The sequence below is a fragment of the Cimex lectularius genome, unplaced genomic scaffold (genome assembly GCF_000648675.2).
Source record: "Cimex lectularius strain Harlan isolate CLEC.00 unplaced genomic scaffold, Clec_2.1 scaffold160, whole genome shotgun sequence".
In the NCBI taxonomy this organism is placed as follows: Eukaryota; Metazoa; Arthropoda; class Insecta; order Hemiptera; family Cimicidae; genus Cimex; species Cimex lectularius.
In genome coordinates this window covers 715,354-732,137 of record NW_019392776.1, presented here as the reverse complement: position 1 = coordinate 732,137, position 16,784 = coordinate 715,354, and the positions used below count along the sequence as shown (strand labels likewise).

The 16,784-nt window shown below is 33.1% G+C and overlaps 1 protein-coding gene across 2 annotated transcripts; it reads left to right on the top strand.

Annotated features, from left to right (window-relative positions):
- Positions 1 to 16,392, top strand: LOC106672599 (E3 ubiquitin-protein ligase SH3RF1). Of its 2 annotated transcripts, XM_014404150.2 has the most exons (21): positions 1 to 186; positions 6,766 to 7,292; positions 7,407 to 7,521; positions 7,834 to 7,937; positions 8,085 to 8,199; positions 8,964 to 9,079; positions 10,535 to 10,649; positions 10,751 to 10,849; positions 10,910 to 11,046; positions 11,111 to 11,213; positions 11,280 to 11,542; positions 11,613 to 11,688; positions 11,765 to 11,919; positions 12,231 to 12,398; positions 12,463 to 12,614; positions 12,675 to 12,781; positions 12,850 to 12,998; positions 14,645 to 14,782; positions 14,856 to 15,252; positions 15,333 to 15,526; positions 16,110 to 16,392. In XM_014404150.2, exons 2-21 carry the CDS (start codon positions 6,853 to 6,855, stop codon positions 16,276 to 16,278), a joined length of 3,312 nt encoding a protein of 1,103 aa, XP_014259636.1. In that variant the 5' UTR covers positions 1 to 186; positions 6,766 to 6,852; the 3' UTR covers positions 16,279 to 16,392. The 2 variants fall into 2 exon arrangements, with proteins under 2 accessions (XP_014259636.1, XP_014259643.1); XM_014404157.2 differs by lacking the exons at positions 7,834 to 7,937; positions 8,085 to 8,199.
- Positions 16,393 to 16,784: the final 392 nt, after the last annotated feature.

The window sequence follows — 16,784 nt, the reverse complement described above, 5'->3', positions numbered from 1 at the left end:
GGTTAGTCTGCCGTCTCATTCAACTCTCGCTGGACCGTAATGCCTTACGCGTTTTTGTCTTAATAGTTTCTTCTTTTTTTCTTCTATTTCTTCCCAACTCGACCCCGGCACCTTTTCTTCTGAAAACGACCGATGAAGGATTTCAGCCGATACGAACCAACGCTGTGCGGATATTTCAAATTGCAGGTATGTCTGGAAGAAGTAGAAGACAGGGGGAAAAAACAAGCCCCCCTCGGAGTCGGGAATGTGTTTGATTTATAGGAAAACCGAGTAAAAGTTTATTATTTGCACTATTTCCTCCAGCCCCGGTCTTCGCGACAATTATTTTCCTTTGTCTACAATCTACCTTGAGATGTCTTTTGTTTACCCGTTTCGTTTGTTTTTCAAACAAATAAAATAATTGCCTCCACCTTCCGACTCGCCCGTTTTATCTTCTCAAAAAAAAAAAAAACGGTCCGTTTCTCGCTTTTAAACTGTATTCTCGCTTTTTTCTTTTATCTCACTTTTTACCTAAATCATTTTACTTTTACTTTTATTTTGCGAGCTTTCGAGTTCGTAAAAATGTTCAAAACCCATACCAATCTCATATTCGCTATCGGCCTTATTTCAAAACGATGAAAAACTTATTGTTAAAAACTCAAATTTAAACTTAAAGATAATAGCTTTTAATACAAAATTAGCATTAACGAGCTTTAAGAGGGGGATTAATCAATTTTGTTTCATGCAACTACTTGTTGATTCATTGTTCTTTACAGCCATATTTTCGTAACTATCTGACTACAAATAATTTAATAGTTATAAACCGACCAAAATGTATTTATAAAAAATAAATTTCCTCTTAAATACAAAATAAAAGGCGAAAAAGTACAACCAGATTGAAATGAAAGTATTAACATCTAATTTTGAGTCAAAGGTCCAAAACGTTGAGTTTGTATAATGGACTGGAACATCGGATTGGATATTGGATGGTTTGGAATTGTAAATAGGAATATGTCCTTAGAAATTTTGTGAGTCTGAGTGATGATTATGGTTCGAAGAAAAGTACAGGTCAGCCCATTGCTACACCCATTCCAGTTGGTAAATCCATTATTATTTTCATATTTTTTCCTGCATTATTTTTGCAATGCTTCATGCAAAAGTGTTATCAGAGAATGAGTAGGCAATTATTAACACATTCTTAGATAAAAAATTCACATTCTTAAAAAACTGATCAATTTTGAGTTGATGTAGATATATTATGAGGAATTTGTTAGTCTGTGTGATAATTATGGTTCGAAGAAGAATGCAGGTTGGCCCATGGCTACAACCATTCCAGTTGGTAAATAATTATCCACTATTATTTTACAATATTTTCATATTTTTTCTTTTGTATTTTTGCAATGGTTCATGCAAAAGTGTTATCGAAGAGTGAGTAGGCGATTAACACATTCCTAGATAAAAAAAATTCACACTTTTAAAAAACTGCTCAATTTTGAGTTAAAGTGTGTGGTGATTAGTGACAGTTAATCGATATTTATTTAGAAATCGTGAGATGCGGTCTAGTGTGATGTAGGTTTCAGAAAAACATTTTCTTTATCGTGCCAACGTTTCCAAGCCCTGAAGATGATCTCAATAAAGTTTGAAATGTTGGCACAATAAAGAAAATGTTTTTCTGAAATCTACGTCACACCAGACCGCATCTTACGATTTCTAAATAAATTTGAGTTAAAGTAGACTTGTTATGAGGAATTTGTTAGTCTGGGCGATGATTATGTGCATCTTGAGACTTGGCAAATGTTTGGCGGCATTCAGCAAATACCGCATGTCTGGTGCCACCTTAACAAGAAGGCTCAATGAAAATAACCTCCACGCCCCCGGCACCGGGCTTGTGGACCCCTTCTTGCCATAGCTCAGAAGATACTTCAATTTGCACAGGAACATGTGAATTGTTTTGAAAAACTGCTCGATTTTGAGTAGAAGTAGACAGACATGAGGAATTTGTTAGGCCGGGCGATTATTGGGTTTAGAGAATTAAGGGAATTTCGAAGGACAGGCTTTAATTTGTACAGGAGACCCTTGTGTCACATAAGGTCGAACGAAAAAAGGCTCCCATAAAATATTCTTTGTGCTCAAGGGATCAGCTGTTCCCCACTGTTCCCCTTACAACCAAATCATTTTAGTAATGTTCTGTAGTTGTACGTTTATTTTTCATTGATAGCTTGATTTGTCATCTCATAAGTTGGCAGACATCACCTCCAGTCATTTCGCTTAAAAACATTGTTTCCTTGCATAGATCATTTACTATAACGAAATATATCTGCACCATCCAAATTAAACCTCTTTTCCACATCAAAAATGAATTTTCTTCATGAAATACGTTTACTTGCGAATTGCTTCCTGTTATCTCTGTGGGTCTTTGAAACGAGTGATTTTGTTTTCAGTTTCGTTCTCCAGCTTGGCAAATTTTTCCCAAAATGGATGCAGGATTGTAGGCTTGGCATAGAATGGCTCTCCACTCTTGGACACTAATTGTTATAGGCCTACCCGTACTCTTCTTCCTACATCATCCCAGCCTAATGAAATTTCTCATCATGCATCTATTTTCAATCAAATTTTTTGAAACTGTGAAATATTTATGAAGTAATATGTTAATAATCGCCTACTCACTTTCCCATAACACTTTTTCGAATTTCGTCTCAACCAAGACCTGATATAAAAAGTATAATTATTTAAAATAATTAATATGTTTAATTATGACTACTAAATACATACATGAATGAAAATAATAGTGGATAATGATTGGCATTGTAAAAATGTAGAAGAAAAATATGACAAGCAAAATAATAATGGATAATTATTTACCAAATGGTTAAAGTACAACTCAATGTTATTAGCAAGAGATTTCAGTATAAAATGAGTCTATACTTTTGTTGCATGTAAATTTTCTGATGTGTAAAAGAATATCCAGATCCCAATTAACTGAAGGATTTGTGACTATTTGATTGGATAAATATTTTAAATTTCGTAAAAAATAAGGAGCTGGCCTATAATTTTGTAGGAGAGTTTTGTTGAGATTGTTTTGTCTTCGTTATACCAACTTAGTTGTTACATGTACGACAACATGCCAGTCTTTTGTTTGAATTGAAAACAGCTGGGTATAGAACGGTTCAAAATAGTTCTTTTGTAACGCGTGTCTAAACGGTGCGCAATGTTGCAAAACATTAGAATATTACTCGCTGTGAAGGGTTTAATTAAGGGAAGTCATGACGGATTTAGAAGCTGCGATAAATTAAAAGAAGAGGGGAGCTTTTTTAATGTGTGAATGAATTAGACACGTTGCTCTCTTGCAGCATGTTCTTTTATTTAAATTGTAATAAACATACTAACAGCTCTGTTAGTAATTTATGTGTATGTTAAGAGATTTGAATATGTAAGTATTTACAACCATTCACAATTCGCAAATAGTAATTGTAAAATGTACTAATTTTCCAACATATTTAAAAAAATCATATTACATGTATAATAATTGATATGTTTCTAGCTGTTGAATACATTTAAAATTTGTAGCTCTTTTGTAATGCTTTTGTCTAAATGATTCACAACATTAATGGCTGATGAGCTTAATAAAGTGATCATTGGCAGATTTAGAAATTAAGTTGAATTAATAAAATGAGCTTATGTTTATATAAAAGTTTTTACAACTGTAAGTTGTTAAAATAACCTAAAACCTCAGTACTAGTAGTTGTACTTGTTTAGCCTGACTTTCATTTGTTTGCTCTGTTAGACAGTATTTTGTAGTCGTCAGCATTGAGTTTGTCAGATGAAATGATGAAACCAGTGAGGGTTCGAGTGTAAATGTGACATGGACACACTTCCTATATTTTTCCATCGTTTGCACCAATCTACTATACATGCCTCAGCAGATTTTCTGAACCAACTGTAGGATTGAACTGCTGTGTCATTGACAAAGGATGCAAGGGAAGTAGCTATAATTAAGAAATGTGCGGTTTAAAGGATAGAAGTTTGATGGTACTTCTGTGGTCATAGAGCAATAGCCAGATGAATCCGATGCATGTCGGACTCAAAGAATATAAGTTAACATTATTATGTATCTATAAGAATGGGGAATAAAATACAGAGTACTCGGAAGGACAGGTTTTAATTTGTACACGAGACCCTTGTGCCCGTGTGAAGAAAGGCTCCCATACAACATTCATTGCGCTCAAGTGTTTAGCGGTTCCCTATTGTTCTGTATGGTTTTCCATCGATGGCTTGGGTTGGCTGTAAGACACTATTTTACAATGTTCAGTGGTAAATTTCTGAGATAACTAACAGACAAAACCAGCTGGGATAGCCAGACCAGGATGATCGGAAATGACCAAACATCATAGTTCATCTACCCACTAAACCTTTTTTAGTCGTTTGACAGAATATACACTGAATCTTAGCCAATACGAAAAATTATAACCTTCCTTTTAAATTGTTTTATATTGTATTATGACCTAAGTTATAATTTCCTGTATAAATTCTTAAAAATCCTAGCTGCACTATGCTAAAAATTTATCATCATTGTTACATATTTTATCGAATTCTGCAAAGTAAGTAAAAAAGTAAAGTAATTTCTGCATACATTACATGAGGGCTTAACATCCTACTAGCCGTTATGGGTCTCAGACGTCTTTACAATACTTTATCCATATTATTGACAATTGAAAAACCATGAACTATGCCAGTATTAGAACCCAGAACCGCTAGAATGATAAATATGAGTAGGACAGCATAACCCTCAACCACCGCAGTCCCTTAGGTCTGGAAAGTGATGAACCTGTAGGTTGCTACCTCTACGTACTGCTACCAGTAGCTTGTCTGTCAGGCATATTTTGGCTCTTTATCTTATTCATTGGTTAGTATGAGTATTATTTTGAAAGTCATGTACCTTTACTATGTACTAAAAAATGAAGGGTTGTTTGCCTGATAGTTTGGAGCCAGTTAATTTTTTTCTTTATCCCATTGAGATGCAAATGTAAAATAGAATTGGCAACATTTAATTTTTGCCTATAAAAACCTAATGTGAAACATATTTTAGTTTGAAGATCAGGTTGACTTAATGAAAATACAACACAAAACTGCAACAATTTATCTAACCATCCTCAGTTCCAAAGTAGAATCCTATGCTGGATGCCATCATTCGTGGTAGATCAACATGGTCTGCATAATTCAACTCATATCCTACACTTCTACTCCGGTCTTGTGGATTTGTTTTTTCAACGAACCAACCTGACCAGAAACCTGATTTACAAATTACATACTACCCATGATCAATCGACGCAGTCTATATAATTATATTTTAGTATTTTTTAATGACTAATTTTTATAAGTAACCGATACCGATACTTAAGGGGTTCCTTGTACCATAACTTGTTTTTATTAACTGTACTCATTATCTGAAACCAATTTGAAAACTCAGTAGTATTTTAGTAATTAATTTTTATGTAAAACTGCCTTTATGATGTTACTTTTTTGTGTGAGAACACACCTTTTCATTTTCCTTGTTGTTAAGGAGACAAGGAAGAAGTATTTTCAATATAACGAAGCTGCAAATTGAAGCCAGATGTAGCATAAAAATGTCAAAAGTGAATTATTTTTTAATTCAAATGAAAAATTGTAACTATCGTCCACCCGAATCACTAAGAGATTTGTAAAAGATACATTGCACACAGTGTAATATATATGCAAAACTGAGAACAACTTTTGCACACTAATATTGCTAATACTGTTAAATTATTCATCAAGTGACTTCTATTCATTGGCATCTAAGTAAAATATGACAACGAAATATTCATATTAAAGATTGTATTGAAAAACTGCACACACACAAAATTTAAATTTAAACTGAGGAAAAGGTAATAGAACAACATTGAAGGAATTTTTATATTGAAAAAAAAAAATAGAACCATTTAAAAGAGCCTATTTTTTACGCATTCTTGAATCTTGTAAGAAAGTCTTATTAAGGTAAATTTAATCTGGATTTTTGTTGAACAAGAAGTACCTGATAAAGCTAGTATCTATTTTAGAAAAAAAGTTGCCATCACAGCTTAATCTAAAAAAAATACAACAAAAATAAATAAATAAAATAAACTAGGTTCTTTTTTCCATATAAATTGCCAGTTAATCTTGGTTTAATTTACAAAAAAAATAATTATTGATATTATAATTAATTAAGGTTTTTAGTTGAGATAAAAAAGTCAATGCCACGAGCGGGATTCGAACCCACGATCTTCGGCTTGATACGCCGCTGCTCTACCACTTGAGCTATCGTGACCTCGATCCACTCGGACACCAACTTCCCATCTCAACCCCACCTTTTGAATTTTCCCTCCTTTTTGCCATTTTTCAATTGAAGTATAATTTAAAATGAAGTATACTTCACTAAAGCTCTCCGTGGCCATTTCATCTGTCGTCGAGAATCCAATCTGATTACACGACATTTGAAAAATGGCAAAAAGGAGGGAAAATTCAAAATGTGGGGTTGAGATGGGAAGTTTATGTCCGAGTGGTTTGAGGTTGATAGTTCATAAGTGCAGTTTACTAAATGGTAGTTGATTTAGTACAGCTTATTTATAATTGCAGTATAAAATCTAATTAAACATTAATCGAATGCTTGTTTACTTAGTTTGACAAAGGTAAAGTGTGTTTCTGTTTCCTGTAATATTTTTAAATGCTTTTATTCTTTCTAATAAACAGAACATTTTAATCATAGTAACAGTTGTAAATTTTCGTTTTCAGCTAATGATGAGCCCTTGAATGATAGTTAAGATGGACTACTTCATTTTTTCACCATCCATTTAAGGATAATAACAGCAGGACACCATAATGGAAGAATGGAGACTGTTAGATGATTTACTAGAGTGTTCCGTCTGTTTGGAACGCTTAGATACTTCCAGTAAAGTACTCCCATGCCAGCATACATTTTGCAAAAAGTGTCTCGAAGAAATTTTCAAAACTCAACATGAGTTGCGATGTCCTGAGTGTAGAACCTTGGTGGAAATCAAAATCGACGATTTACCGCCGAACGTTCTTTTGGTCCGAATTTTGGAAGGTATACGAAATGCTCCAGACCACTCTGGAAGTAGCAGTAAGAAACGGAACCAAGGGACGAGGAAAAGAGAAACAAAAAAAACTATACACGATCCAGCCCAACAACCACTGTCTCAGCAGCAAACTCAACCCCAAACTCAGCAAGCAACACAACCACCACAGTACCATCTTCCTTGTGCTAGGGCAATTTATGATTACACTCCAAAAGAACCTGGGTAAGTTCAATCATATCAATAATAATTAATGTAACCTATTAATTTTAATGATTAATTTGTGTAATATTTGATCATTTTTATTAGCACATTATTATGGTATTAACACTATTTCAGGGATTTGACATTTGAAAAAGGTGATTTCATTTTATTAAAGCAAATGCTAAACAATAACTGGTACCATGGTGAAGCAAATGGAAAAGTTGGAACATTCCCTATTAGTTATGTTCAGGTATGTCTGAGTTTTATTGTTATTGTTATTTAAAATATTTAATCTTATATTTTGGTTTATTATATTGCAAAAAAAAAGGGTGATGTTAGTACATATTTAGTTTGCAGAAGATTTTCAACATTGCAGGGTTTATAATTATGTGAAATTTCACCGTGTGACATAATAGATGTTCCATTTATCATGTATTTTGCTGTTATGTAAAATATTTTCACACAATATTGAGTTTAGTACAAAATTTAATCTGTCCCATAATACTAATATCACAAATTTTGAAATTATTCAAAAAGTCATTTGGAATTTGGTTTTCTGTAGATAATTTGTCCACTGCCTAATCAACAAACACAAGGAACACAACCACTGCAATACCATCTTCCTTGTGCTAGGGCTATTTATGACTACACGTCAAAAGAACCTGGGTGAGTTCAAATCAGTAATTGTGGTGATTTTTTATTTTTTGTCCATAGAATTTACATTATCCATACCATTTTACGGCAGTAACTATCAAACATCTAATCTTTAATATTACAAAAAAAATTATACTTACGAAATAAAACCTGTTTCAGGGATTTAACATTTCAAAAGGGTGATTTCATTTTATTAAAACACATGATAAACAATAACTGGTGCCATGGGGAAGCGAATGGAAAAATTGGAACGTTTCCTATTAGCTATGTCCAGGTATGCTTGGATTTTAGTTTCTTTTAAAATAAAATTTGACTGTTGTGATGCTAAGGAAGGTCATTTTAAGTCTCAGTTATATTTTATTTGAAGTTATTAAAAAAAAGGCATAAACATTTGACAATTTTGTTATTTAATTATTCTGCATTTAGAAGAATATATTTTTTATGTCCTTTTTTTTTCTCTCTTAGAAACTGATTAAAAGTATAGTAGTTTAGTTGTTTGTTTAATGCAATATTACATTGTTATACTACTTGTACAGTGTTATTAAACAATAAAGTTTATTATTCCGAGATCGTGTACAAATACATGTAGGAAAAAGTGAATTTATACAATGCAATGTATTTGTTAAATGTAAACAATGTTTGTAAATCCCAGGCTCTGAAGATGATCTCAATAAAGATTGAAACGTTGGCACGATAAAGAAAATGTTTTTCTGAAACCTACATCACACCAGACCGCATCTCACGATCTCAGAATAATTATAGATTAACGGTCACTAATAATCACCACACATTTCTACACGAGAAGAACCAAGAACATGGGATTCTATGAACAAACAAAGTTTATATTGATTAATAAAAAAGTTTAAATTATTTCGTTGTTATTATTGAAATATTCTGTTCGTCTAAACTTGATATTGTGTGAAGCATAATCAACGGCTTATACAAAATTTGAAAAGCATAAAACAAAATATATAGTATCTTTTAAATCTAAATTTTAAAAAAAAATGTTTGTTTGAGGTATATGCTTTATTGTTATAGGTGATTTGTTCACTCCCCACTCAAAATCCTAATCAACAACAGCAATCGCAAACACAGCCACCACCACATCTTCCATGTGCTAGGGCCCTTTATGATTATTCATCAAAAGAACCTGGGTATGTTGTTCATACAATTAATAACATAAACAATTTACACTGCTCAAAAAAAAAGGCGCACTTTGAAATTGTGATTTCTTATTTAATTTGACAATGTTTTGGCCATATATTTTGTTTTACTACTTTAAAAATGATTTAATAATTATAATTAGAAGGGAAGTATTTGTTGTTGTCGCCGATTGTAAATTAATTTCTGAGTTGAGTTAAAATCCCCATGTAAATCATCAACAAAGTCATTTAATCCTTTAAAAAGTCTTTATTACTTTTTTAAATTGTGCTTGTAGCCCAAAACAAAACTATTATGAAATTGCCCATAATCAACGAGCAAGTTGCCCGTGCCATTCCACTTGGTGAGGATGGAAGAAATCAGCATTATGTAGTGAGAGGTTTAGGCCTGAAATGACAGTTAGTCAGGCATTCAGCGGTACTGTGAGACTGTAAGTTGTTTCTAGGAGACCAGGCTAGAAACATCCAAGAGAAATCGATTTTCCATTGCTTCTGAAATGTCTCAAAGATTTCGAACCATGTGAGATGTGTCCATTAGCACTGAAACAGTAAGAAGAAAACTTGCAGAAATGAGTCCACATCCCCTAAGGCTAGCAACGGGAACAGCACTTACCTGAACTATCGTCAGGATCGCTTAAAGTTTGCAAGAGAACACTGACATTGGACAGAAACTGAATAAAGGAATGTTACGTTTTCAGATGAATCCCAGTTTTTTCTCCATTCACCAGATGTCCGAGTATATCAAGCAGTTGTAGAGCGCTATAGAAGGTCATTGTGAAGTGGTTCAATTATGGTATGGAGTAGTATATGGTGCTTTGAAGGCAAAAACAGAGCTTTTAATAGGCAATCATTTAAAAAGAAATGTGGCAGTATTTTTGAGGAATATGTCCTGCAAATTCTTGTTTGGACAAGATAATGCAAGCCCAAAGGTTGCCACCAATGTTAGGTAGTACCTTTGTGATGTTAATATTTGCACTCTAAGATGGCCAGCCCGTATCCCTGATTTGAACCCCATGAGCACTTTTAGGACAAGCTCGGACATTGCATAAAAGGAAAAACCTCCTACAACCATAGCTGAGCTGAAAGTGACGTTAATTGAAATTTGGGATGAAAGGCATGGTTAAAGGCTTAATTATGAGTACGCCGGGATGATTAGAGTGTGTATAAGAGCATGAGGAGTTAACACACACTATTAAAGATTTTTAAATCTGTTTTTGTAATTTATGTTCATATACAAAAATGATTTTTTTTTGTTTTCAAGAGGTATTTTTATTTTCACGTTAACTACAATAAATACCTGAATTATACAAAATATAGGTGTTAATATTACTTCAAAGGGAAGTACTTAAAAAAAAGTGCGCCACGTAGAGCAGTGTATTAACTGTGTAAATAATTTTATCTTTATAAATTAAAGTAAATATATTTATTATTAAAATGAGAGTTTTTTAGGGATTTGTCATTTGAAAAAGGTGATTTTATTATATTAAAACAAATGATAGACAATAATTGGTATCAGGGAGAAGCAAATGGAAAAATTGGAAAATTTCCTATGAACTATGTCCAGGTATGTTTGATTTTTACTTAAATACTAATAAATTATTATTCTACGAATTACAATACTAATCAATTAAATCAACTGTTTGTTAACAATATTTTTTGCTATAGGTGATTTATTCCCTTTCTCCTCCAATACCACAGTGCAAAGCGCTATATGACTTCAAAATGGGTAATGATGATGAAGAAGGATGTTTAGCATTTAATAAGGTTTACATTGCTCTGTTATTACGTTTTTTAAATTGAACTTACTAATTATTATATTTTTAGGGTGATATAATTAAAGTGTATCGTCGTGTAGATGAAAATTGGGCCGAAGGAGCACTCGGATCCCGTATCGGAATCTTTCCTTTGGCTTTTGTAGAATTAAATGCGTTAGCTCAAATTGTAGTAAAAACTCCGAAAGAGTAAGTGTTGTGTTTTAATAAGTAGGTCATAAATCTACCCCTGAACTTTTTTTTCTTAATTTAGAAAAGGTGTACACTTAAGTCACTATCGAAAAGTACCTGCCCAGCCATCAGAGGGAAACAGTTTAACCCCACCAATACCCGCTCAGCAAACAATTACTGCCAACGTTTGTATAAAAGTTATTTGTTTCTTTTGTACAGTGGCTTGAAATTGTGTTCTAATTTATTTTCAGGAAGCTATGTATTCTTCTATTTCATCATATCAAGCAGATACATCTGGCCTTCTTTCAGTTTCTGATTCAAGTGCAGCCAATTTAACTTCCCCTCCGATTACAACGTCCAGTTCGAATTCAGTCCCCACCACATCGACATCTTCAAGTTCCCACAGCTCTCCAATATCTCCTCCTCATGTTTCAAATTTAGTCGCTGCCGGCCCCAATAAACGACATTCGTTCGGTTCTTCTGTGCAAAATGAAACACCAGGAAAATCTAAAAGGTTTGTGTCAATCCATGTGAATATAGTTAAATAGTTTGACTTTTTTTAAAAATGTTATTATTTCATTAAGGCATTCGGCAGAAATATTAAATCCACCTGAAAGTTCGCAGCCACAGAGTTTACCACCTGAAAATACTGGAAAAGCTGTGAGTTTGTTTTCAAATGTCTGCTTATAATAAATACAGTTCCTCAAAATTATTACGGTGCAATTTTATTTGATAGAGCAATTCTAAGGTTGAATTAGAGCGACAGGGAAGTCAAAGAAGAAATACAGATCACGTGCCATCTCCACCACCTCTGCCACCTCCACCGCCACCACCTCCTCCACCCATTCAAGGACTTCAAATCCATCAATACCCGATGGATTTACTTGCTACGTAAGTTTACTCTTCAAAATCTAGATTTTGGGGCATTGGTGGCTACAAAGATTAAGGCTTGATTCGGCGACTTGTAAATGTACAGGCCCTGGGTTTGAATTCAGGGCTGCTGGACATATTTACAAATGGCCTTTTTTTTCTCTCTTCTTCAAAAACTAGATTGGTTATGTCAATAAGTCGCTGTATTCCACTGTTCCTATGCGGTTACAAGTCAGAAAAATTATCTTAAATGTAAAATTTATGTTTTTGGTTAATAAAGCCAATTTTATCAATTTTGTCTTTTACTTATACAATTTTTTTTTTTTTTTTAGTTATGTAGCATTGTATCCTTATAAGCCACAAAAAGGTGATGAACTAGAACTGAAACGAGGTGATCGATATATAGTTACGGAACGCTGCCAAGATGGTTGGTTTAAAGGAACAAGTGCTGTTAGTTCCAAATCTGGTGTTTTCCCTGGCAATTATGTGGCACCCCTTGGGTAAGAAGTGTAACTTTTTGTAAAAAATTTTACCCCAATTATTTTAAACATTTGTTTTTAACAGAAGTACACATGCTACGAGACCTCAGATTCCTGGACTTTACCGTATTGCTAAAAATTCGAGCCCAAGTTCAGCAAATAACGGAGTACCTCCTATTGAACGGCCCACCATTTGTAGTAAACTTCTTCAAGGAGGAAACCAAAAATCCCTTGAAGGTGCGTTAATTTATTGTGATGTAATTCGATTATTATTATACTCGACATTTTATTATATAGGCGGTGAAATGACAAGAACCTCTCCTCAAGTTGAAGAACAGTCATCAACCGTTGTGCCGCCACCAAACGTATCTGTTCAGGCAGTACTCAACAAGGCTAATGAAAAGGTAACAAAATACTGATAAAATTTGAGTTTTCACTTAATGATGTAGTTTTAACCGGCCCATCTTCACAGGTAAAAGAAAAAAAAGAGAAGGGAGTTGGCCTTATGCGTAGACTTGCAAGCATGAAGAAATCGAAATCACCACCACCAACTCCTTATTCCATGGACAATCCGGTGTTTGAGGATTCATCAATGCTCCTTTCACAGCCTATTCACATAAGGTAATTATATATGTTTATTTAAATGTAAAATCTTTTCGGAAAAAAAAATTCCAGGGGTAAAGTTTTAAATAAACAACGTATAAGGTTGTGTCACGGGTCAGTATCAACTTGGTCGAAGATGTGACAAGTTGGTAGATTTGTGACAATAGTGATTGGAAAAACCACGGAAATGGTATGAATAAGCTTTGTAACACTGTTTATCCATTTTTCCAACATTTTTTAAAAATTATTTCGTACTGGATGGTGTGACAGTGATCAAAACTTTACAGTTGTCACATAAAAAAGAGTAAACATTGAACATTAAATAATTATTCAGAAATCGTGAGATGTGGTCTGGTGTGATGTAGGTTTCAGAAAAACATTTTCTTTATCGTGCCAACATTTCGATCTTTATTGAGATCATCTTCAAGGCCTGGGATTTACAAACATTGTTTACATTTAACAAATACATTTAGGATGTGGAAAAGTGAATTTATACTGATTGATTATACTGATTTATAGTGATTGAATATAAAAAATATATTTTGCATTGTATAAATTGACTTTTCCACATCCTAAATGTAATTGAAATATGTAAACTATGTTTGTAAATCCCAGGCCCTGAAGATGATCTCAATAAAGATCGAAACGTTGCCATGATAAAGAAAATGTTTTTCTGAAACCTACATCACATCAGACCGCATCTCACGATTTCTGAATAATTATCGATCAACGTCACTAATCACCACACATTGAACATTAAACTTAATAAATAAGTGCTAATGTTATCTTCATAATAAAATGGCCAAATCTTGTCAGTATGTGTATATTATTTTATCTCATTTTAAAATACATGTTCATATAAATATGAGTAAATATTTTGTCGAAAAAATAATACAATTGCATCAAGTAGTATAGTCTGATAATTGGCAGCATAATTCATAGCGGTCCAGTCAGCTTTCCTCGGTCCTTCTGAGCAGTAAATATTCTTTCTGTATCACTATATTTTACTCTTTTTAATTGTTTATCCAGAATTCTTTCTGACTGCCATTAACAGTAAGTAGTACCATTCCAAATGAAAATTATAAAAACATTGAATAAAACAAGATTTATTATATCTATAATAAATGAACACCAATAAAAAATTAAAATGATCCTCATTGATGAAGAAAGTTTTCCATTCGTATTGAATTAATAGATATTTGAAGGCAGTAGCCACATCCACCTCGTGATACCAGAAAAGATGATCGCTGACAATAAAGATTTTTATCGAGAAAAAATTACTGATTATTTATCTATCCTCACAGATTTGAAGAAAGCAGTTTGATTAATTTCTCATCAAGAAATTTACATAAAACAAATGCAGGGCCTGAGATGCAAAATGTGTACATCAGTAGCATACTGTTCGAAGTTATCGGGTTACAGATAAGAGCCCTTATTTCAAGCATGTAATAACAGAACATCATTATAGATTTTTCTGAACATAATCATGTAATAATTCAGGCCTAGTTTCAGTGCAAACTCACTTGAAACTTAAACAGGAAATGTTATTTTTAGTTAATTATTAGAGTTTATGTAAATAAATTATGAACATTTAAGTCAATATAAATTATATTCAGACCTTAGGAAATATAAGAAGTTGTAGATTATATCTACTATATTTACAGGTCTGGATCCTGCCCTAACCAACTTCTTGGTACAAACAGCACAAGTGATTCACCAGCAATAAACTACCCTAGGATTTTGAGCCAGTCTAATCGTTCTAAGCATATAGAAAGGCCTTCTATTAGTAGAATTTCTCCTAGGTTTGTAATACCTAAATAATAATGCATATAATTTGAAAGTAGGGTAGTTTTATAAAATTGTTTTCTTTTTCAGGACGTTTACTAATGAATCAAGTGTTTCCGTTCAGCATAGAAAGTCTCATTCAATGGACACCAACTCGAGCACATCACACGATGTCAGCCCTCAAATTCCAAACCAGTATTTTAAGCCCCTCCTAACCAATGATGTTCCTAGTACTTCTACTTCGCAGTGCGCCCCAAGTGCATTACAAAACAAATTACCTCCGGGAGCACCGGACTTAAAGCCAAGAAAAGTCCTTTCTTCGGTGGAAAATCCAACTTCAATCCCTGTGCCGCCTGCAGGTGATAACCCGTTACCAGAATGTCACACGCAAGATGACAAAAGGAAATCTGACATTCAGTTAATTAAAATTGAAGATGCAAAATCAGCAGATAATAAACACCCAAAAGTTTATGAGCTGTTATCACAGGTCAGTACATCCCCTAAACCATAAATAATGTATTAACTAAAGTAAAAAAAATCAATTTAAATGAATCGATATATTGGTAGGTGATGAGTCATTCTTTTCCTGTGCCGTCTCCTCGAAAAGTGCCTGAAAAAACATCCCAATTGAAGCCTCAGCCAAGTGATTCCTCGGGCAAAAATTATGCAAGGCAATGCGCTATTGCAAAACGGATTCTTTCAAATACATGGAATTCACATGAACGTATGCCATCACCGCCCAAAACCTTACCAAAAGAGCGGTAATAATTTGTCTTTAATACAATAATGTTAGATTTCTATTTTTCATTGTTACTTTTTTTAAATTAAAATAGTGCATATAAGACAGATATATAAGACATATTCAGAAAGTGTATTTTGTTCTTACAAACACTCATTTTCCATCAATCTAGACTGACTGGTTGGTACATCATTACTGTTAGTTGGAATTTTTTTTTACTCATATCAATAAACCTCTGCAGTTACTGTAGGAGCAAAGGCCAATTTAAAAAATAAAGACTTGCTTGCTTGACATATGATATACTGTATACCATTTTTTCCCATTAGGTATGCCACATATTCATGATAGTTCTTAAACCATTTTAATCTGGTAAAATTAAACGGTAAAAAACCGTTTTAATTGGTAAAAACCAATCTTTCAGTATTGGGCATGTCCCCATCAAGTGATATTTATTTTCCACCTTTCCTGTGTTACATAAAACACAATGCCTTTTTCTTTCCTCTCTATTTACATTGTTATTAAGGCCAGCAATAATGAGTTATAGGGTTGATATTTTCTTTTTTTTTCTCTCTCTTAAATTTATATTATAATTATTGATTTTTCAGAGTTCGTTGCATTGTGCCATATCCCCCAAATAGTGAATTTGAGTTGGAATTGGAACTTGGCGATGTGATATATGTTCACAAGAAAAGAGAAGACGGATGGTACAAGGGGACACAAGAACGCACCGGGCGCACTGGATTATTTCCCGCAAGTTTTGTTCAGAGCTTCTGAGACCCACTTCATACCCTTCTTGAAACCTCGATTTAGTAGGAAGAAGGGTATCTATTGTAGGGTAAAATGTTATTTAAAAAATTTAAAAAAAAAAGAAAGTTACTTTTTTTGCAATTTGCGTTTCTTTGTTTTAAATATTAAATCCTAGTCGCTCAAAATTTGGAAACAATTTGTAGAACTATGGTGTTTTTTTGAGGGCACATTTACGTCTAATATAATTTATTCCAAATGTTTACTTCCTACTTATGGTAAAGTATTCTTAGTATAAAATGTTTGTAAAATATAAAACAGCATTTTTCATTATTTTAGGTTATCAACATTTGTATTAAATTAATGTTATCATATGATATATTTATATCAGTATGCATGAGTTTAAAGAATTTAAACTATATATTATTTACCTTTTGTTCAATATTTTAAAATTATTTAGTTATTTAATTAGATTCTCGACTGATAACTTAGAAATTTGCTAATCTTAAATTAATCGATTCCCAATCCATTAACTT